The following is a 24,343-nucleotide window of genomic DNA, read 5'->3' on the forward strand; positions in this document are numbered from 1 at the left end:
CCTCTTGAAAATGAGATCTAGATCTCAACGGGGTTTGCCTGATTAAATAAAGGAATATGAATATGAACATTCATTTGAATTCACATCATCCTTTTTTGATCCCAAAATTAAATGTTGTATGTCGTATTATTCAAGGTTCTTTAATGCATTGTTGTAGAGACTGCTGGCTGTGAACATGATGGATCTCCTAAAGCAGTCTGTATTACGGTCTGGGCTTCTGACTGAAGACACTATGATGAAGAGGATGATCAGGGTTTCCCATCATTTTCTTGATTTCATGAAAATCTCCAGAGGTGCCACAGTCTTCCCCAGAACCAGAACCAAACCAGACTTCTGTATCAGGTTGTTAAGTTTGTTCTAAAAGAAAAACAAGTTCCCAAATGTTTTCTTTGTTTGCTGCTTTGTATTTCTTCCAAACATCAGGCAGTAACTCCACCACCTTGCTGGTTATTTTACAATCATCAAACAGAAGCTGCATCTGGTTATACTGCTGCATTGTTTTCTTTAAAGCACCAGGTTTCAGGAAATTTTTTCCTTTGCTGCATTGGTGAGTCTGGTTGTTTGAGGAAAGGACTGAGGAAGAAAGAAGATATTAAAGGGGCTGCTCTCTTTATTCCATGCTTGATAAAGATTTGCATCTGTTGAGAAAATTCCAGTAACGGCCAATGGGGGGTATCCACAGTGAAGGGTGGTCTGGGTGACATCATGTCCTGAAGCAGGCGGGCAGGCAGGAAGTCGTTGGTGTAATAAAGCATGGCCATTCTGTTTTTATGAATACTTTTAAAACAATTTGAAAGGCATGCATTTCACTAAGCCATCAGCAATATGCTGTATAATATTTATAACTACCCAGGTCAAAAACAGACATGTTTAAATATGCAAATATTATACAACCAAAAAGGAGGAAATCATTAATCACTGACATCTAAAGCCAACATTTACACACCTCAGCCTTCATGTTTGATAGACAAACCACTTCAGAGAGGTTCAGGTTTAGACAGTCACTTCATGTTTGAATGTCTTGATGAATTATGTCAAACTTTCCTTTGTCATTTCTGCAGATGAAAAGGAGGACAGCATTCTGGGAAGTATCCTGCTGCCCAGTTTTCACATTTCCATGCTGTCTGTGGACGATCACATCAGTAAGAAATATGCCTTCAAGGTAAATCCTTCTAAATGTTGTTTGATCCAAAATGTTAATAAATCTCAAACCTGAATGTCTTAGAAAGTAAAAGTGAGGTCTTAACCTTTTCAGGAGAATATCTATGAATATCTATTGGCCAACTATTATTTTGCCTAAATATTATGCAACTAACTGAAAAACAAACATTTCAATTCACTTTTTCATTAACATCTGTGTAAGTGAAACATTTCAATTTAGTTGATTTATGTACTTCCATTTCACAACAAATGTGATCTGGAGGGACTTTACAGAAATGTAATTTCAATTCAAATACACATGGATTCCAGTTATTCCTAATTATTAAATAGTAAGACTAGCTCATTATTGACATTGGTTTAAAAAGTTTTCTGTCAAAGCTAGATTCTTGATGGGTTTGCTTGCAAGGAAACTCTTGTAAGTCAATGCATCAAGTCATTGATTGCACTATTCACTGGACAAGTATGTAGCGAAAATTGCATGCATTGCGTTTTTGACTTTGCAGCAATTCCTCATACCAAACATGAATGTAGCGACAGTGGGGAGGAAAAACTCCCCTTTAACAGGAAGAAACCTCCAGCAGGACCAAAGCCTGACTCAGTGGAAGGGGCCATCTGCCACCACTGACAGAGCAGTGGTGGGATAATTTGAATGTTAATTACCAGTAAAGTATTAATTGCTGCTTCTTTTCATACAGTTTCCAATGTGTCTGACATCAGTATGCAGATGAAAATTGATATTATTGACTATATGACCATATATTCTGTCCTTACACAGGTGTGCTGAACTGCGTTAGACAGATAGCGAACAGCGAACAAAAAAATTCCAAACGTTGAGCCGTCTGAGCTTTAATTAGTTCTTTTTTTTGTAAAACTGAAAAACAAGCATAAAGAAAATATACATGAACAGTTTGCACGTCTCAAGTACAGACATTGATATATGAAAGACAGAATGTTTAACACGTAGTGCCACGAAGGCTGGACACGTTTAACAAGGTTAAAATGAAACAAAAACTAGCAGACAAAGTTATGTCAGACAACATTTGAGCACAATAACACTACTTACGGACAAAGATACTTGAGGCTTGAAACAGACTGTCGCTCTACCACGTTGCAAGCAGAAAACGTTAGACTGAATTTTAAGGAAAACAAAACCTACCTTAAATCCTGCCACAAGGGGGTAGTAAAATAACAGAAAATAGGATACTAAGAAATTCTCTTAGTATTACAATACACCATATCAGAGTAAATGATCTGGCTACATTTACAAATCTGGTACTGATAAGCAAAATCAAGTCCAGTTGTTTTCTGTTTACCCACTCAGGATTGCTCCTGCTAAGGACAACTGAGAATCTTATTCTTCACCAAGCAGACATGAATATTAACTCTACCACTGTCTTAGGGGTTGTCACAATTTGCTTCTGCCTTTCCAACTAGAGCAGAACTCCTCATGGATAACTCCTCATTGACAAACTTTGGCCAGAAATATAAAGCCGAATATCTACCATCTACAACTCTTGAATTATCTGATCCTCATCATACTGTTTTTCATCTAAGCTCGTCTAAGCTTTCCTTCTGTGTTTTTCAGAAGGAAAGTAGACATTTCTACTTGACTATTCTATTTCCTATTTTCCCATCTGAAGAACTTCTATGGAGTGAAGAAAACACAGAAACTCTTTTCAGCCAACATTGCCTCAGAGTCTGCTTATAACCATCTACTCTTTGCTCTTTCTGCCACTGTCAGGCCACTCACCCCAACATGCGGACATATTACTTCTGCACAGACACCTCAAAGGAGATGGAGTCCTGGATGAAAGTCATGACAGATGCTGCACTCGTCCACGCTGAGCCGGTCAAAAGGTCAGTAACCAGCCCGCTTTGCTTTATGCTTGGAGGAGCTTTGATCCGTTCTCAGCAAGTTTCTATTCAAAGTTTTTTCCTGTGAAGATCATAACTTCTTTATGCCAAGGTGTATTTGCATCATGGGAGAGAAAGTACAGAAATATAAAGACATTAATGTTCACATGGACGACAGACTGGACTGGAGACGCAACAATGAAGCTTTGACAAAAAGGGACAGAGCAGACTGGACTTCTTAAAGAATAAAACAACTTTCAGTGTTTAAAGCAAGAGTTAGATAGTTTAGATTGTTTATTGATCTAAAACTCATAGAGAAATGTAACAGTTTTTACAGTCAATCAACACTCCAACTGCAATCAATTTTATAAAATCCAAGTCAAATAGAAATAATTATAAGATGCTGTGTATCTTCTATCAGTCTGTTGTTGAGCATCATCTCTTCTGCTGTCATCTGTTGGGCCAGCAGCATCAGAACCAGGAACTTAAAAAGGTTTAACAGCCTGATAAAGAAGGCTGGTTCTGTTCTGATTCTGTTCTGGTTCTGTTCTGGGGACGACTGTAGAACCTCTGGAAATGATGATGCAAAAAAGGATGTTACATAAAATCAAGAAATTCATGGATAACCCCAGCCATCCTCTTCATGAATCTTCCTCATGAGACTGTCATACAACAACAGTGTCTTCATTCAGAGGGTTCTTCAGAACTGCAGTAATACAGACTGTTACAGGAGATCCTTGCTGCCCACAGCCACCAGCATCTACAATAAATCTTTGAAGAACCTTAGATAAAATGAGTTACAACAACATTTAATGTCCTTTGGGATTATTCAAGTATTTTTAAATTGACCAAGTTGACCAATTGCATAATAAGTCCCTCACAACAATTTATCTTTTCTTCTCACCTCAAAAATCTTAGATTTTTCTGCTATGCCATTTTTTAAAACTCAAATTGTTCATAATATGATCTCCTTAACCTGACTATCTACCCAAGTTATCTCAAGATAGCATTACAAACAAATTAAGACAGGGATCTGCTAGAAATCTTGTCACTTTATTTTGCCTCAGTTTTTCTCGCCTTATATTGGAAACTAACTCTGCTTGTTGAACACAGGCTAGACAAGCTGAACGTGGAGCAGCAGACACCTCAGCAATGGAACAACTTGTTGAACCACACTGCCCTTACACAGCCTGAGATCCAGAACAACGAACGGAACAGAGAACCTGTACGACAACATTCACTTTCACGGGCCGATGAAAAACGCTTGAAAGACATTGAAAAACAGAATAGCCAGAAGGAGAGAGAGTATTACACCCTACAAAGAGATGGAGAAAAGTACTCATTAAAGAAAGATGGAATTAGCTACATGCTTCAGAAGGACGGAGATAGATATCTCCTTCACAAAGACGGAGAGCGATACCTGCTGCGAAAGGATGGGGAGAAATACTCACTGCAGAAAGATGTGGAGAATTATGCTGTTCAAAAAGTGAATAATAAATATACAGTGACACCAACAGAAGATAAATATGCTCCTTCCAAAGATGGTGAAAAGTTTCTACTTGCAAAAGATGGAGAAAAGTATGCTCTGCAGAAAGTTGGAGACAGACACATGCTCCAGAAAGACGGGCAAATTTATGCTCCTGTAAAGAGACAGTTATCATTAAAGGAAACAGAAAGATACAGCGCCATGAAAGACACCGGAAACAAATATGGTACCATACAAATTGTGGATAAATACGGCAATCTAAAGGAAGTAAGGAAGTACAGCACACTACGAGAGGGGAATAAATATGCTGCTGTTACAGACGCAGAGAAGTATGCTACAATTCGTGCTGGGGAAAAGTATTACTACCAGAGAGATCCAAGTTCAGAAAGGTCTTTAAATAATATCAACAGCATTAAGCTTCAGCCTGCTCAAGCAGCTGCCATTGCAGCTGCAGTGTCAGTATCGCGCCAGAACCAGGCAAATGTCAACGTCCAAAAACCTCTGCAAGTTAACAGGTCTGGAGAACAGCCTGGGGACTGCGGTCAGATAAAAGCAGAGAACACTGTGGCCAGGGTTCCTCTGCAGGCCCCAGCTCCAGTTCATGAGCCAGACTTTGGCATACCCAGCTCCAGTTCCATGCAACACCTGGAGCCGAGGGTTCGAGTTCACCGAACAAGAGAACTGGATGATGACTTGCGAAGGTAAGGCTTTTAAATGGTGTCTTTATACATTATTGAGACTTTATACATGCATTTTTAAAGTTTTGAACTGTTTGTCTTAAGCAAATTGTAGCATAAAATGACATCGACTGAAAGCTTGTGCTGAAGATGGAAAAATACTTTTCTTGCACTACTGACTATAAAAACAGCTAATCAAATGTATTTTTTTATTTGAAAATAAGGGTGTATATGGACGATCAAATCTGATCAAAAATTTCAGTCCGTTACAGTTTAATGTTTTTAGGCTTTATGTTTGTTTACAATTATTAATAAGTGATCACTGTACACTATACAGTGTACAGTGTTATAATCTAATACAGGTTATAGATTAGCTAATTTAAACACCTGCTCTACTGATGATCAGTCAGAGTTGGTGTGTAACTCGCCTTTTTTATTTTTTAACTTTTATTTTTTTAACCAAAACATACTGAATTCCACAGTACATTTACATTTACATACAGCTGGGTTAAGTCAAGTAAGCAAAACTAAACTACTTCTTCTCTTCTCTAATTAAACAGTAAAACAGTTTTCTCCCTTTTTTAATCGTGTCAAGAAACTGCTGTGTTTGGGGCTGAAAAGAGAACTACTACAATCTGAACAAAAATAAGGTTCAAATCACTTTAATCTGTATTGAGGCTATATTCTGTGTTTTAGGCCCACCTAAATGTTAAGAGAAGGCTACAGGAAGTGAACATATCTTTCAACCTCAACCTTTCATCCTGGACATGGGCCAGGAGGCCAACATCTGCTCTAACGGGCAGGAATTTAATATTTCATTATTACTCATGGCCTCAAACAATTGCTACTCAAAATTTGCTCTCTGACTGACTGAAAAATTGCTGTTCTGACTATCTGTGCTACCTTGCAGAAATCGTTAGAACTGCGGCTCATGGAAGTTGAGTAGCTCTGTTTCCTGCATAAAAAACACACCCAAGAAATTCAGCTAAACAATAAGTTTGCATGGAGAGGGGGGCTGTCATAAAGAGGTGCTTGGGTTTCAGCAGCTGATCAGACACAGGATTGCTTTCTAAATGTTGACAGATTTCACCTGGTTTCTTAGTTTTCCATGACTTTTTGCAGCTGCTTTTCTTCATGGGTCCAAAACTACAAATGTGGTTTGATTTGTTTGTATGCGTGAATTATATGAGGCCTATTGATTAATCAAAGTATGGTTGTAAAGTTGTTTGTTTTTTTCCATCAGGTTGGCCAAACCTCACTCTCAGCATCTTTGTTTAGGCTAAACTTAGAAAGGACACTTTTGTTAGAAATGTTCTAGTTCAGCATGTTTTCTTGGACAAAATAAAGGCAAGGACTGGTTGACCTGAAATAGCCATAAAAAAAGATGTGCATAAACTCCCAGAGTTAGAGGGTAACGCTTTAACAGCAGAACTGGAAGCTGAAAGCATGTTTACCCTTGAACGTCTTCCACATGTATTTCAAGTAGCCTGCTACTGAGTTACCCAGTCTTTTAAGACATTAAGAGTTTTACTCTGGAGAGATTAGCAAAAACAAAAATCCAAACATCCTCCCTGTTGTCTCTTTCAGTGTTATGTCATACCAGACATTGCCCAGGAACATGCCCAGTCACAGGACACAGATCGTCCCCTGCTTCCCTGAGGGTTACCGCACACTGCCCCGCAACAGCATGATGAGGCCTGATAGCATCTGCAGCGTAACAGGCTCTGTTTACGATCGGGCCCTCCAGCCAGTCTCCTCCACTATCGGCACAGCAGAAAAAAGGCGATCAATGAGAGACGACACCATGTGGCAGCTGTATGAGTGGCAGCAGAGGCAGGCCTTCTCCAGGCAGAGCTTGGCACAACCAGCAGGTCTGCCTCATGCCCTAGCAATTGTTCATACTGCTCCAATTATTTTTGCTTTGTGTCACTTTTCAAGCACAAACTTTGTTATATTTAGTGAGATTTCATGTGCATTATTGTGAAACTGAAAGGAATAATGGTTTTAACATTTTTTACAAGCTGAATTTAAAAATTTGACATGCATTCACACCGGCCTGTTTAGTCTACTTCCACTTTAATCAAACTGTAGCTCATTTGTCCAGAAGGTTCGGTTCGTTTGAGGAGGTGTGAATACACAATCACACTCTAAGGCGGACCAAAAAAGTGATCTCTGGTCCATCTAAAAACTTTAAAGTTGATTTGGACCTCGGTGTTATTTTCCTTTGCGGTGCACTGCAGCTGCTGTAATTTTTAAAACTTCAAAATTAAAATCTCCAGCAGAAAACAAACAACAATTGAACAGTAGAAAAACAAACATATTGAGCATTTAGTTGTTAACAGCCTGGCTCCGGTTGGATAACAACTTTAAAATCATAAGGTATTCTCCACCATTAGCCTCTATGTTTACTTCTGCAAACACTAAGCACTTCTTCAGTTTTATGGCGGTTGCCAAAACACTGAGCGTGCTCACTACGTGTGGCATTACTGCACCCTCTATGTTGCTGCCCTCAGGTCGTTGGCAGTTCACTCAGTAGATCACACACAAGAACTGTGAATGCAAAAAATTTTGATTTCACAAAAATTTAGAATTGAGTGTTGAAGCCTGCAGTGTGAATGTAGCCTTAGAGACACATCTCAGCTGTTTGTTTTTTTCAATTAGCATTTATAACAGTCAACTTTATTTTGTAATTTAATCAGAAATTCTGAATTTGCTGTAACTTGTGGTTGCCATGTTCTTAGCTGTGGGTCAGTACGGCACCCTGCCCAGCACAAAGACCATGGGAAACATCTCTGAGCATGCTGTGGCACGCTCCATCTCCACCTCCCCGTCTCATGGCAACCTGGCGCTCTACAGCAGCTTCTCCCCCCCTCACCAGCAGGCTGTTCCTAACCCAAGCAGCTCACTCTCTGAGGTGTCCTCACCTGTCCTCAGAGGGGATGGGACGTTGGATCGCCGGCAAAGGTCTCACCTCAGCAAAGTAAGTGCATGGCATTTGAAGGCCAAGTCATGTAAAACATATTTTTTGGAGCATTGGGCACTGCTATATCATATTCACACACTGCTGTCCACAGCATGGTGTTTGCCTTTGGCATGTCATTTTTCTGCCTAATGTAGTAGATCTCAGATCAGATTGTTTTTATCCAAACAACCTACAGTTTTTACAGCCTCCTGAGAAGTTTGTTTGAACAATCGTTATGGATGAGTTTGGCTGGGAAACAGGGGTGGGTAGGATTTACACCTGAGTACATCTCCCTTTGGATTTTATGGACAGATGGACTGCTGTAGTTTGCAGGAACAGCCACTGCTGGTTGCTGTAAATTCATATTCCACTCAAAAGTGGGATTAAGGCTTTTGTTGGAAGCAGTTAAGAGTTTCTGGTATGGATCATAAAGTTTGAATATATTAGGTGACGAAGGGAGACAGCAAAAGTGCCATAAAGAAATCTCTTTAAAACTCAAACCTTTTTATGTAGAAGAAAGAAAATCAGGAAAAACACAGAAGTTTATTCATTTAAAATGTTCCAGGTTTGCCCTCTCCCTTTATAAAGGATGTTCTTGTTGGATCTGGAATCATGCTGCCTGTTTTGTCCAGATCACAGTGGGTTTGTTGAAGCAGGTGTATGATGGCATCTTCAACTCCAGCTCCATAGTGATAAGCAAACTGCAGGAGGTCCTGACATGCGATATCTGCTTACTCGGGTCGCCAAAAGGAGTTTCTCCAGAACCTTCATGATGTGGGATGTCAAGGCAACAGGTTTATACTGTAGTCATCGATGATTGATGGGTGACTTTTCTGTGGTAGCTAAACAAAGCAGAATGAGCAGCAGCATCTCCCAATTCAGAAGACAAACATGTAGAAGCTGAAGAGTCCATGACTGAGGTGGAGAATAAAACATTTGAGGTTTGGCAGAAAAGTTGAGAGTGGGATGTCTGTGTAGGATGTTGAGCTTGTCCCTGAACTAAATCTGTTGAATAATGTCTTCATTTCATTGATTCTGTGTAGCTGTCTGGCTGATCTTCTGCTTAAAGCCTATGATATAAATCCATGTAGACAGATGCTGGCTTTGGGAATATAATCCTGCAAACATGTTTCTGTAAGCACATAATACTGCAATCACTACTCAGGCTAGGTCCTTTATAGGGTTTGGAGTTCATACAACTTAAGATCTTACTTTGCTCATCATGAATTCATGAAACACACGATTAGAACGTCCTCTTTTCTCTCACCTGTTTCCTCCTGCTTCACACTCACAGTGCCTCCTTTGAACTCGTCTGAGGTTTGGGGCTGTAGTTTAGGTAATATGTGAGTCTTTGAGATGTTCATCATCTGCACCCGGTTGTAAAATATCACATTGCTTCTATGGCTATTCATCATAACAAATGACAAAGAGTAAGCAAGTGCCTTTAAAAACCTTCCAGCTGTAAACATTCAAAACTAGAGTGAGTAATTTCCCCCCAAAAAAATATTTTAGCCAGAAGAGGGAGCGGGGAGCAGGGGGGCAACTTCTTTAAGTAGATTAATTAGAATAGAAGTAGCAAATCTACCCCAACATGCTGCACCTTGAGCCGCTCAACTCTAGAATCATAGTAATTATGGTAAAATATTTCTTTGCATATTTTTTCTTCACCACTAAATAAGTTCAATCCAATTCAAGTTCAAAAATACTTTATTAATCCCAAAGGGAAATTAAATAATAAATAAAGGTTCTCAAATTAGAGGTTGAATTTTTCAATTTTTTTGTGCTGCTGGAATAATGGAAGGACATATTTAAGGCTTGTTCCATATCTGTACCAGGACTGTTCAATCTATTTTCCATCTCTCACAGTATGGATGTCCATCAGACCGACGGTCTGTGGCAGCCTGTGTCTCTCCTGAAACAATCACACCACAGACTCTGCAGGGCAAGACGGTGAGTGTTCACTTCTGCTCTGCACCTTCCTTTACCTCCTTTACTACAAATAAATAAAACAAACACTAACGTGTATCAATTTTGAGTCATGGTGGCCTGTTTTGTTCCTTTTCACACCTCTCTTATTATTGGTGGCATAATTTTTTGCAATTTTACATTTCTAAACAGACAAGAATAACATAGCCTCAAAATATGTTGTTAGAATATCAAAAGGAAATATACTGTTGCAATATTTAGACAAATATTTCAAATGGTTTCAGTGTAGAAATGGTGTTTTTAATTTAAACATATTCAAGGTTTCATAGCAATTTTTTTATGGGAAATAGTTTTTATTTTATTAGCTAAAATTCCAAAGTATTGCAACTATTAACTATCACATATTGCTCAGATCACAATGCAGATTTAATTACCTTTTTGGACTCCTTGCAGCGTGACATCACATGCGGAAGATCCCGCCCACATTTCCCTGCTGGTTGACATTGACAACTATTGGTTTAAACTGTTACGTTATTAGTATAACACGTTAAATCTTAAATGTACTGCCTGATATATAAAAGAAAAAGGGATGTAGAGCTTTAATACTAACTCCATGAGGGAGAGGGAAATAGGTCAGTTATTCTTGCTTAACTTTGCCAATCGTAGCATGTAAATGTGATGTGGAATTCAACGTGTTTCGGTTCAGAAACAAATCAAAAGGACGACCTACACAACAACTCTGATGGATCATGAATAGAGCAGGTGTTTAATTTAGCTAATCACCCATCAAGATAAGCTAATTTGGGGCGTGCTGTGGTGGCGCAGGGGGCTAGCACGCCCCACACCCAGAGGACGCCTTAGACCCGCGGACGTCGCGGGTTCGACTCCCGGTCCCGACGACCTTTGCCGCATGTCCTCCTTCAAAAAAAAAAAAAATGGCGCCGGCTCAGCTGGCTGCCTGCAGACGCAGCTCCTGTCGTGTGTGTGTTAATCTGTGTATAAAAAATTCTTGCTGTAACTGCGAAATAATTTCCCTGCTGGGGAATAAAGTAATTCTTCTTCTTCTAATAGCTAATCTACCAAAGCAATCACTCAATAGTAATCACAAAATAAACATAAAGACTAAAAACATAAAACTGGAACAAATTGAATTTTCTGTTCGTTGTGTGGAAGTGTTTTTTTGGTGTTGAATCCTGAAACATAAAGTGGTGTGCAACTGACAACCACTGTAGCCCAGTGCAATATAAGCCAAAAGAAAATATATACATTTATTGACAAAATATATATATTTCTGCTTTTATTTTTAATTATGTCAGCTTCGACCCTCCATAAACCCTTATTTTCAAATAAAAAGTTGATGTAAATTAAAGAAAATCTATTCAATTACTCGTAAAAATATCTAATGTTGAGCACATGTGCAAAACTTCCAGATGTAAACACTAACATGCAAGGAGTCTAAGGTTCTCAGCACACTTTGTCACAAAGCCCAGTTTTATATCTGTTTCTGAAATAAGAGTAAATTACCCAATGACACCCATCCACCATTTGCACTGCAACCCTGCAAGAATTAACAGGCATACAGTCTGTGGGGTCTGGTGCTCATCTCCAGCAGTCAGGACACAAAACCAGCAACTCTCCACTCACACTCGTATCTAAGGACAGGCTGCCTTGAGGTCAGAGGGCAGAGTTTACTGCAAAGCAGCAGTACCAACTTCTGTGTCACTCTTGATATTAAATTGGTGGGAATTTTAACTCTGTTGGGTTACCTCAACAATTTAAAGTATAACTAATGGCCAAAAGAATTTTTTATTTTTGCTGTTGAACTGTTTGAATTGGTGAGGTGCTGGTGCCTATCTCCAGCAAGACATTTCTGGCGAGATGCGGGGTTCAAGAGGGCACGTTTTTTTAATTTATCTTTTCTTTTTTTTTTTTTCAAAGGAGAATTTATATATATACAGTATATATATATATATATATTGATTACAACTTTCACTTTGAAAATTTAAAATGTTCTTTTTTGTTATGATCTTTTTTAAGAAAAGAGAATTATTAAAGGTTAAAATTATCATTATACTAATTCCTTTATTATAAAGAATAAAAAAGAACATGTTTGAACATTCACCCTAACCAATATCAAATGGGACCATGGGAGACGGGGCCTTCCAGGCAGTAGCTCCGCAGCTTTGGAATGTCCTCCCAGAGTCTCTGAGAGCCCCACAAGGTGTGGAGGCCTTTAAAAAAGGTCTTAAGACACACCTTTTTAAACAGGCTTTTTAGATCTGTTAGCTTTTTTAAATTGTAACTTTTAATTTGTTACCATTTGGTGTGAGATGTATTATTGTATGTTTTATTGTACGTTTTATAATCTATTTTTGTCTCTGTAGCACTTTGAGATTTCTTTGAAATGTAAGGTGCGGTACAAATAAAATGTATTATTATTAAATGTTGATCTATATGCTTAAAATCTGTTCCATCTTGCAGTTGAATTATTTTATTGTTTACAGAGGTCCTTTAAGTCACACATTGGGATATAAAACCATTTCACTCAGACACGCACTCCAGCGGTGATCTGGATTTGGAATCGCAAGCATTAATTGGTAGCTTTTCTCATGTTTGCGTGGACATGAAGTAGAACGGGGCTCCTGTGCTCTGACTTCTTCTTCTCTGACTGCTGATAATGACAGGCTGCAGGATGGACCACTGTGTAAGACTGACTGCAGTGCTTAAGAAGTGATATGGGGCTCACCACAGCAACTTGGTTATCACACAGGACAGAGCAGAGCAGCAGCAGTGTTGTCCCCATAAAATTCTCCAATGACACAGACAAAAAGATTAGATTTGTCACTGGTCATCTACCTTTTTCTTCTGCTCTTGTGGGCCGCTCTGGGATTTTATGGATCGTTTACACAGAAGTCTTATTTAGTTTGCATCTTTCAGGGTATAAAGGATGATGGAGGATAAAAGGAAAAACAAATTTCAGCCAGAAATGGGAATTGCCTGCTCTGTGAATGTAGCATTAGGTTTAGCATGCAATGATTAACATTACCTTACATACAAGCCTCATTGAAAAAAGAGCATGTGCACCAACACATTATCATTTTTGATGAGCTGTTATCCCTTTTTGCCTTTTAGGTGAGGTACTTAGAGGACTCATGTACAGAAATTCAGTGTTGCTCATTAATGGATTTTTTTGAGACAGTCCACTCATGCAAACTCTAGACAGTGAGGCAGAGTTCAAAATTAAACCCTCCATCTGCTCTATCTGTGAGACAGGGATGCCGTCACAGACACACAATAACCAAATAAAATGCTGTGTGTGTCATGTGCTGATCATGTGCTGGTCATGTTGCACATTGGTTCATTGTGTCTTTGAGAAATCCATGAAGTGATTCAGGTGTGTGCTGGTCATGTTGCAGCTGTTAAACTTCGGCAAGACATTCATCTGCATCAGACATGACTGGAGGCCCAGAAAAGTGATGCAGAGTTTTGTTTGAAATAAATGCAATAAGAAAGTAATCCTCTTGTTTAAGAAGCAATATGCTGACAAAAATACAAAAGTCAATATTAGTTGTTTCTTCTCCTCTTTGTGTTGCTGTGTGCAGCCTGAGGAGCTGACACTGCTGCTCATCAAGCTCCGCCGGCAGCAGGCAGAAATCAACAGCCTGCGGGAACATACAGTAGCTCAGCTAATGGCTCTGGGAATAGAAGGGCCCAACCCCAAGGTCAGCCCCGAGTGCGCATGCACACATTGGTTCTTTGTGATTCTCTGTGTCTTTGAGAAATCCATGAAGTGATTCAGGTGTGTGCTGGTAGTTTCTCTCTTTTGATATAGCAAACATTTTGCAGATTCAGTTGTTTTGTGTCTGACTGCCATTGAATGTTTTCTAACCATGTGTGAGTTCATGCTTATCTTGGTAACATTTAATTTAAAACATAAACATTTAAATTGAATTTGGTGTGCGCTTAAAGGTTATTTACCAAAAAAAGACAAAAAATATGCATTTTTACAAACAACATGACTGTATAATCGATGATCCCTCATCTTTTTAGCATTGGGCCAACGTTCTATCATTAGCATTTTTCTGATCTCACATTGAATATCTTCCACTTCACAGAAACATTAAAATGCTACTGGGTTAAACTAACTAGTTTAGCTTTGTGTTTAAATGAGCAGGCTTTCAACCATTATTAGGGTTTATATTGTCATAGCGACCTGCATAGGAACATTGGCCAAAACTTAGAAATCATTCATTCCACAACCAGGTCTAAGCAGGGCTCTGTGATATTACATTGTTGTAATAACTATTGTGTGATTTAAGATGTTTCTAAAATGTGTAAACTTTAGGCCAAAATTAAGGATACAGAAATACACTGGATTCTCAGCCAGCTTGAAGGTATTTATTCATGTGTCTCTGTTAACACACCAAATTCAATTTGTTGTCCACCAGTAAATCTGGGCACTGATGGATAAGTTTGTGATTTTAGATGGTGGCAGCTGCTTCCTTGGGTTTGTGTTCTGCATGTGTGTCAGTGCAGTGTTGGTAGAGGTGCTGCTCCCCTGCATGCTATTTAAGGACTTCTGTGCTTTGGTGGTTGTTTCTTTCCAATCAGTCACTGTTTTGTGTTTCAGTCTCATATGGAAGCTTGTCCAGTAAAAACTTCTTTTAACTGATGCATGCCTGAGAACTTTGTTAAAAATTTATTTGGAGTATTTTGTACCAGTGAAAATGGTAAGACCTTTTAAAGCTGTTACTAAACTAGTAAAAACTCAACTGTATACCTGTCATGAAGTTTATCAAAACCTTTCATGAAATATTAATGTATGACTTGCTTTAGCTGGTTTGTAATTATGAAAGGATAATATCCCGTGGATTCATGAAGTACCATGCAGCTTCCAGGTGCATGCTTTGCTTGTTTTCGTCATGTCTCTCCAGTGCATCGAGTTTCTTTTCCCCTCTTGGTTCCATAGAGAAATGTTCCCAACACACAGGGAGCAACAGCAGCAAAAAAGCATCAATATTCCACCAGTCAGGGTGAACCCGACGCACAGGACGCCATAGTGACGACAGCAGCAAATTTTCGACTTTCTTGTGTCGCCTCACTAGCTCACTGCATATCTACGTGTACGAGCTCAAAATTCACATGCATAAATTTCACCTCACTGCACAAGTTCAATAGAATTGGAGAGAGAGAGAGAGAGGGAGCGGCGCTGCGTCCTGTGTGTCGAGTCCATAAGGAAGAATGAACTCTGTTACCTGCCAGGCTCCTGGTCTCCTAACACTGAGTGTAGCATGAAAACGCTGTGAGGAGGAACAAGCAATCCAATCCCAATGGACTGACAGTCCACACTCACTGGGGTGTTTAATTGACAAGTTGTTAAAAGGCCAGTGCAAAATTGTGAACACTAAGACAGTTTGCTTAATTGCAAAAGAGCCTTTAATGTAATTGAAAAGCATTTCAAAACATGCTGCAAACATTTGACACCTAGTACTACATCTGTACCCCCCCACCACAAATGTCATAACTGACAGTGTTGGCAGTTTTCCCTGTCTGAGAAAAATTATGAAAATATTTTTTAGGGTAAGTTTGTTTACAGAGAATTAACACATTTTATTAATGCAATTAATGCATTTTATTCATTTATGGTTTATTATTTAGGAATCAGAACTCTGGAAATCAAAAATGTTGTAGCAACTTCACACAGTCACCCAAATTGTTGGGAATCAGAACTTGCTTTGATGTTTGGCTTACATAATTATTAATAATTAATAATTTATTATCATTCAAATTATTAATTAAATTACAATTCTTTAGGTGATTCGGGAAACCATCCAGAATTTCTGTGGTCATAAGCTAAACTCTCTCTCTCTTGGAATGAATTCAGACCTGAAGAAGAATCTCTTCACATAACAGTAAATGATCACTGACACATTTATTTCTAATCAAGTTTGAGAATTTATAGCTCAACTTTACAGCTGAATTATTATTGAATAACTTCTTACTTCAACTACTGGTATGCATATAAACCAGGCTACTTATATGGCAAAGTTGAATATTAAAATGAGAATCAAATCAGATTAATAAAGAAACTATGACAAAGTGAAATAGAATATTGAAAAACAACTTCTAAACTACCTAACTAATTAAACAAAAATAAATAAAGGAAAAATCAGATTTACAGAATCATAAATGCAGCACAACAGTCTTGTAGAACAGAGTAACCCCTCTAAGACCCAAACAAAAAGGGCAGGAGGTTAAGTCACTGTCCAGACTCAGACTGGCCCACCGTCTTTCAACAATAGGTCATAAAACTCTGCATGTTGAGGGCTAACTCAGCATGCACAAAGAAAATGTGGTCTTAGGCTTTGTACGACTGCACAGTAGATATGAATTAGGAAATCAAAAAAGGAAGAGAAGTGGGAACAAGAGGGAGAAAATGGAACAGTCTCACTCTGAGCCGATCGTCAGTTTGGATAAAGCAATGTCCAAAGATCCAAAAATTGATGGAACAGAAAAACTCTCTCCAGGCAGCAGACGTAAACTGCTGGAGTTTCTTAGCAGAACCTCTGGTACTTTGGGTTGACTAAACCAAAGAAAGTACCTTTCGTGTTCAGGAATGGAGAGGTTGCCACAGCAGGCCTATGCAGGCAGACGCATCAAGAGACTTTGACGTCTCTATGGGAACGCAGAAACGTGATGTACGCAGACTGCTGCCTAGAAGTTCTCCAGTGAACACTTTGAAGGTTTTGAAATAAATCGTCTTCCTGGGCAGCAGGATAGAAGAAAAAGGTTCAGAGCTCTTGTCTCTTGGAGGTTGACTCCAACAAGACTTTGGGATTGAGGTCTTGCTTCTGTAGTGGGGATCAGTTCTTATCTGAACAGCAATGAGTTTTATTGCAGGGGGGAGTTTTGGCAGTGATGTCTCCAGCAGTGATGTCTCCAGCACAAGGAATGTGTGGACATACAGTTCAGATAGTCCCTGAACAAAAATGGAATACAACATTATGTATTTTAGATATTTGATACATCTTCCAGTTCCAGTGCTAAAGGTTCCTTAGAAATTAGTTTATTGATCTTTACATTATTATGATGTTTTCATGCTATTACTTAACAATGGTCTCAAAATAATAACATTATTGTTAATCACAATTTTTGGAACAATTAACTGCCCCAGCAATAATTTTGCATTTTGACAAGGCTACATTTATATTAATACACACATCACTTGGTAGTAAAGAACAACTTCTTTTTTGATTTTCATATGTTTAACATAATTGGAAATCTTAGAATCCACACTTTCAGAATCTGGTGGTCCCTGAGTGTTTGTGAAATGGGTTATGTTTTCCTCAGCCTGAAAAGTTAGAGAAACACTATGTGCATAATCAAGAATCAAGTCTTGTGACCTTGTGAAGCAGAAGAAGGAGCAAACACCCAAAAGTCAGGTCAAATGAAAGCTCTGGCACGGTGGGTTTGAACTTTTTGCAGAATTAAAAGAGGTCAGCTGCTATAGTTGAGTAGACAGGCAATGCCAGCAGCATACCCTGGGTGAGTCCTTAGAATTGGATTAAGAAAATGTTCTATAGAAGCACAGTGTGAACACATTCCACAAACTAAGATCCATAAATAATATGTGCAAGTTACTAAAGGGGCAGTATTATGTGTTTTCCAGGAGCATAGTGCCATTTTACAGCACAATCACAGAACTATTTTAACTTCAGTTGTTATAAAAATTATGTGTATATCAAATATACTTAAAGCTGCAGTACATAGCTTTTATAAAATATATTTTATGGGTTCTTTTACATAATTGTTGAAACTGTCACTATGTCACAACTGTATCATATGAGACCAATAACATGTGAAAAAAATAAAGCTTTTCTGCCTTCTCCCAGTGCTAACTAGAAACTACCAATCAGAGCCAGGAACAGGGTTGTAGCGCTGTCAATCATGCCCATCTACACGCCTCCCAGATGTGCAGTTCCACCAGGTGTTTGCTAATTGCTGCTGGCTAGTCTGAAGCAGATGAGTGGAGGAGTGGAAACTGCAGCTGTGAGGAGGAACTGCGCCTTGAAGGCAGCACTAGGTTCACTAAGGAGTTTTGCACAGCTGACTGGTTGCCACGGGAGATTAAAGGATTTCTCAAACCTGCATGAAATCAACCAATAAATCAATCAGATTTCTTTGTTTAGCATATTTAAGCAAAAAGGCAGTTCAACGGCTTCACAACATAGAAACAGAAACATACAGTCATAAAAAACCATAATTGAGAAACTATTTACAAAGATTACGTTTTGATGAGTTACATCACTAAAATCATTGATATACATCAAATGAGCTGGTCAATGTTACATTTATTATGGTTCAAAAGCAACTCTACACAGGTTGTTTTCAGCCTTGTTTTAAAGGAACTCAGTATTTCAGCAGTTTTGCAGTCTTCTTTAAGTGTGTTTCAGATTTGTGGTGCATAGAAGTTGAATGCTGCTTCTCCATGTTTGGTTCTGATTCCGGGGATGCAGAGCAGAACCAGAGCCATAAAGAATCAAGGCATATTTTTGATGCGGGAATAACATTATAACATGACGTAATTATCAAAAAAGCAAATTTTACATAATACTGTCCATTTAAAAAAATAATAACATAGTCACTTGATCACTTCCATTCAGATGAATTGGCAGCACAGCATTTTAACTGTGCTGGCACCACAGAGCAGCACCACTTAGTGTTGTTGCTGATTTCATCTTGATAATAAAAGTTCAAAGAGGATATTTTGTTTTCCAAAGAACTGATTTTCAGATGATTTCATTCTGCTTGTTTTTGGTACATACAGCATGTGATCTATTATTATTATTATTATTATCGTTAATTAGGGAAAGAACTGAATACACATTTTTTCTTGACCTGCAAATTATAGGGTTGTTTAATAAGTTTGAACTTATTAAAAATGCGCTGTAGTAAATTTCCTTTTCTTCTTATTTCAGATCTAACACCAGCTGTTTATTCCATTTTAATTTATCTGGCTTTTCCCCTCCTTTACCCATATGTCTGTGATTTCACAAAAAATATTGCTTTCATTTTCCTGCTCCTTCTTTTTTATCGTCTTTGACTGCTATAGACTGATGTTCTCTCCCACCATCTTCAGAGGAACCTTACTTACCTGGACAAGCAGGTGAGAACTTTGGTTCTGGCGCAGGCAACGTATTTGTGATCTCTGAATTGGAAATGAAACCTTTGTTTTTGAAACGTCTCTAGCTCTTATTAGTGTTCACAGCTACACTGAGTACAGTAGGTTTTAGGTGAACCAGAAGTTGCTCTGATCTCATTTCTGGCAACATTTCACCTCTTTGCTGTAGCTAAGATGGAGCAAAATCAGGTATTTTTGAGTGGCATATGAAATATAATAAAAACACACTGATAGTAAATTCTCTTCATCATAGCCCCTGACAGTGACTAGAATATATGAGGCAACAGGTTGACATTTTGCCCACAAAGGTGCTGTAATAGAAGCAGAAGAAATATATAGTGTATTTGAGCAAAGTTGATGACACCCAAACTGTGATGTTTAGAAAACCGGGTCAGAGCATCTTTTAATAGCAAGTCATGTGGGATGTTGGTGATCAGCAGTAGTCTTCTGTTAAAAGCTGTCCAGAAAAGCAACAATGGCAACCCAGCAACAGGAGTCATGGGTGCCCAAGTTGTCTGATGCAACAGACAAGTTAATCCAGGTCAAATTGCTCAAGACGTTATTACTGGTTATAAAATAAGAGTGTTGGAGCACACAGTTCATAGCTGCTAACTGGGTTAGGCCAGCATGGCCATGCTAACGTCGGCTCAGTTTCATTAGATATCTGTAAACTACAACGTAATCTACACAGAGAAATCAAAGCAAACAAGTCTATCTGTTATATCCATTAAATAGATGTTGGCCACAATTGCTATTAGCAGAAAGTGACATTGAAATGGCATTTTGGAAAATTCTTCCGCACAAAGTGAGGATGGTTTTCAGTGAGGATGCTCTCTGGTCTTCAGCTCCCTCCATAGATTCTCTTTCAGTTACATGTCAGGTGATTGGCTGGACCAGTTTTGCATTCTTTGATTTCTCTTAAACTAGCTAAGAGTTTTTTGGGCTGTTTGTTGGAGTCATTTTCATTTTATTATTGAAAAATCCAACTTCATTTCACCTGCAGATTACTTGCAAGAATGTTCAGTTACATTTCTTCATTCATTGTTCTTTGAGTTATATGAAGACTTCTCTATGCTGAAAGACAGACACACCATGCTAATCTTGCCTACAAACCTTATTGTTTGCAGATGTGCTGTTTTCCATCCTTCCGTGAAAATAGTTCAAATTTGCTCTTGTCTGACTGGAGCATTATTCCAGTAATTCACTGGCTTGTCAAAGTTTTCTATAGCAACCTTGAAATAAGCTTCCATATTTTTTTCTCTTCAGCAGCGGAGAAATATGTTTATATAATCTATGTTAGATAGATGCATGACTCATAGTTTTCATTGAAAGACTGTACCTGCAATTTCTAAATCTTCCTGAAACTTTGTAAGAGATCCTTGGCTCTTGAAAAACTCATTCAAGTATTATTTTGTCTCCTCTCTCAGAACTCTAACTAAAACACCTATTTGTGACTGGTTTATAGTAGTTTGGTCCAAAAGGGGCTAACCACAAAATCTAAGAAGTTTCAAGTTACATATATATTTTGCTACAGCAATATCTTGAGAGAGGTTTTTACTTTTACCCATTATGATAGGCTTCTTCTGTAAATCCCTTTTAATGATAAAACTTTTTAATATCCAGCTGTTGTTAAATTGCATTGATGAGAGCAGGTCTGTTTTCTGCTGAAATGTTTCCCCCAAATGTTTCAGCAGGTTTCTATGGCTTTCTGTGACTTTTAACAGTTCATTTTCTTCATCTGTTCAGGAATGTGTCATTTCACTTTAGTATGTATTTTAATTTATAGACTCACTTACTTTGATGTCTTTCTGTATGTTGGTTATAGCATAGGTCTGGTTCTTAGGCACTTATTTTCTACACTGCACTGTACATGAGTTTATAGGTTTCAGACTGCAGTTGAAAATAAAACCATAATTTTTGAGCCGCTCTTTTTCTTCTTTTATTTATTGTCAGCTAAACAGCATTTGATATCTTAGTCTCTCTTACCAGCTGTGTTATTACACCACTGTATCCTCTTCTTCCCGGCACTGATGCTAGACGAAGGAGAATGAGCCTCTTATCTTCATGATTCACACTATGATTGAGAACTCGGCGCCAAGGCCGCAACTCTACCAGCAAGTAAGGTTTTTGGGAGTTGCTCACTTGAATCGGCACAGAGCCCATCCAGCCATCTGCCGAGAGTTTTGGCTGGGTCACAACTTTGTCATGGAGTTTTAGCTTCACAGCTTTTTGGGAAATGTTTCTGCCATAATCCAAGAGCACACATTTTCAGTCTGAAAGCAGCATTTCATATCTTTTGTTCTCAAAATGTTTAATGATTGTACTCAGAATGTCTCTTCACACTCACACTTAGTCTGTCCTCAGAGTAAATCTTCTTTTGCAAAACTTTCTGCTCGCTTGGTGGAATTTTCCTGCCATAATCCAAGAGCACACATTTTCAGTCTGAAAACAGGATTTCATGCCTTTTGTTCTCAAAATTTTTAATACTTTTGCTTACATTTTCATTTTGAAAGTGAAATGTTTTCACTTTCAAAGAAATACATGCATAACTTCATGTATTTCTTCTCAAAACACATAATGCTTGTACTCAAAAGTTCTGCTCACACTCACACTTTGTGTGCGGACTCTTTGCTCGCTTACGAAACATAGAACTGGCTTTCGACACAGTCGCCTGGCAACCTCTCAACCAATCGAATGAAAGTATTTTACTGGGTGCATTTGTTTCCTTCTAGCGGGTGTGCCTGTGTGTCTACTATCGATTGTAGCAACCTGCACCACCCACTGGATGTAGGGGGAAACAACGACGTCAGCTTTCTGCTCTGTAGTACACTAAACAGCCGCCAGCAGTGTGCTACTGATTACTAACAGCCTTTTGATCTTAGGCACGATTTTGTTCACCCAACAAAAGACAATATAGTCACGACATGATATCTATCTAAGGCAGTTCCAGGTTTTGTAAGTGAGCAGAGAGTCCAAGCATTGACTTAGTATGAGCACGACGAGAAGTTTTGAGTACAAGCATTACACGTTTTGAGAAGAAATACATAAAGTCCGGCTTTCAAAATGAAAATGTAAGCAAAAGTATTAAAAGTTTTGAGAATAAAAGGCATGAAATCCTGTTTTCAGACTGAAAATGTGTGCTCTTGGATTATGGCAGGAAAATTCCACCAAACCAGCAGAGAGTTTTGCAAGCGAAGATTTGCTCTGAGCAGAGATTATGAGCGCAAGGAGAAGTTTTGAGTACAATCATTACAAGTTTTGAGAAGAAAGATAAGAAGTCCTGCTTTCAACATAAAAATGCTAAGAGAATTATTAAAAGTTTTGAGAACAAAAGATATGAAATCTTGTTTTCAGACTGAAAATGTGTGCTCTTGGATTATGGCAGAAACATTTCCCCATACACAACTGCTAACTCACCTTAGTTTCATGGTTACACATTAGAGCATCAAGGTAAGAGCTGAATCAGGTTGGTTTAAATGGAAAGTTCCCAAAAAGCAACCTGGAAATTGAGGAGTTATTTCTCAAAAGAAACAATCAATCCTTTGAAGACTTTACTTTTTATCTGAGTACCTAGGAATAAACTTGAGTTTGCCCTTCAGCTTTACTTTGTTTCCAGCAAAGCTCCAATGTTTCAAAATGACTTGAAGTACAGCAGACTCCAGCCAAAACTTTGCTGTGGTTGCCCAGTTGTTGTGTATCCACATCTCCACCATCAAGCCCCAGTTTCACCACATTGATGCAGTGAACCATTCAACACCAGTCACTGGATCCTTCCCAGATATAACAACTGATGTCTGTAAGATGTCTGTGATTCAGCACCTGCCATTTGAGATGCTTTCCTTTATTGGAAATGGGCCAAACTGAAGCATGGGACATGTACTGTCACACAGACAGTCACACCTGTCTTCATCCTCCATAGTTTGGTGTGTACGACATATATGTACATGTCAAGATGAGTTTTTCTAAAGATGTATTTTTCAGATATTCTTTGGCTGTGTTGAAAATGAATTTCTTCATGAAAAAATGACTTCTACCCTTTATGAAAGGCTGATTGAGGTCTGTATAGAAGGACAGCTTGTGTGAATCAGGTTTGCTCAGATTAGCAGAGCTTTCTTGAGTCCAACCAGAAGTCCTTCTCACTTTACTATGTAAGAAAGCAACAGTCATCATCATTGAGATTCTCTCTGTTTCATGCAGTAGTTAAGAGGTTAGCCCTGCAGGATGGACCCATGTCAGGATCCTCCTACAGAGCCTGGTCATGTTTATGTGCTGTGACATGCAGCCCCACGTCACCACTGCCTGTGAAAATGTGCTGTAGGGCTTCTCAGTTGTTTCTGCATGTTTGGTAGAAAAATCACTAAAGTAAACATTCCTGCATCTTCTCCTTCCAGTGATTAGTGGTCTGTCAATGAAAACTTTCATCCTGTCCTCCATGACAAAAAATAAGGATCTCACCTGACTCCTTATTTTGTTTTGTTTGTCTGATATTTAGCCTCAATGAGTAAACATTCTCTTCTTCATCAGTTCCCTCACAAACATCACCTCCTGTTTCAGCTCATGTTTATAGTTTAGTCTTTTGTTTTGTTTAGGGTTTTTTGGCATTTTTTTCCATAATATTCTTAATCTTGTGCTGAGGAGCTTCAGCATTTACCTTTATCTACCTCTATGCTCCCCTTCTACAAGATTTTTGTTTTGTTCCTTTTCTCCAACATTTAACCTCGGCTAACAGAGAGAAAGCTGTTGTGTATTCCATATGAAATAACTCTTTTGAAATGAATTTTTGAGATGTTTGCATTGTTTTACTGGCAGTTCTTCCTTACACTCTGTAAGCTCTCTGTCTGAGCTGCAAAACAGTTTTCAACAGCATTTTTATAAAAGCCACTGAGTCTTCCACTACATACATAATGGGACTCCAGGATATTCCCAATTTCATGTGATATGCCTCTCAACCCCAAAAGCATAATATATGCTTGTATAAAATGTAAATCATTGGTAAGTTTACATCTTGATCAACTGCCAGCTTGATGATTTGTGAATAAGTGTGCAGATCTCTTTCCTTACCGGCATAGAAGGGCATCTAAGGAATATCATTGCAC

The 24,343-nt window shown here is 38.5% G+C and overlaps 1 protein-coding gene across 10 annotated transcripts in view; it reads left to right on the forward strand.

Moving 5' to 3' along the window:
- The window catches only part of plekha5 (pleckstrin homology domain containing A5), a 163,968-nt gene that overhangs the window by 116,825 nt on the left and 22,800 nt on the right, over nt 1-24,343 (forward strand). For 7 of the 10 annotated variants that reach the window (XR_002754253.1, XM_023350000.1, XM_023350002.1 and 4 more), the window contains 9 exons: nt 1,062-1,162; nt 2,903-3,018; nt 4,129-5,202; nt 6,766-7,049; nt 7,920-8,158; nt 10,007-10,090; nt 13,669-13,788; nt 19,179-19,232; nt 21,285-21,365. Coding sequence is in view for 9 of the 10 variants with exons in the window: in XM_023350000.1 (XP_023205768.1) it covers nt 1,062-1,162; nt 2,903-3,018; nt 4,129-5,202; nt 6,766-7,049; nt 7,920-8,158; nt 10,007-10,090; nt 13,669-13,788; nt 19,179-19,232; nt 21,285-21,365 (2,153 nt within the window). In the remaining variant the exon portion in view is untranslated. The remainder of the gene's footprint in view (nt 1-1,061; nt 1,163-2,902; nt 3,019-4,128; nt 5,203-6,765; nt 7,050-7,919; nt 8,159-10,006; nt 10,091-13,668; nt 13,789-19,178; nt 19,233-21,284; nt 21,366-24,343) is intronic. The other 3 variants (XM_023350003.1, XM_023350004.1, XM_023350005.1) reach the window with 3 other exon arrangements.

This window comes from Xiphophorus maculatus, chromosome 17 (assembly GCF_002775205.1).
Source record: "Xiphophorus maculatus strain JP 163 A chromosome 17, X_maculatus-5.0-male, whole genome shotgun sequence".
NCBI classification, from domain to species: domain Eukaryota; kingdom Metazoa; phylum Chordata; class Actinopteri; order Cyprinodontiformes; family Poeciliidae; genus Xiphophorus; species Xiphophorus maculatus.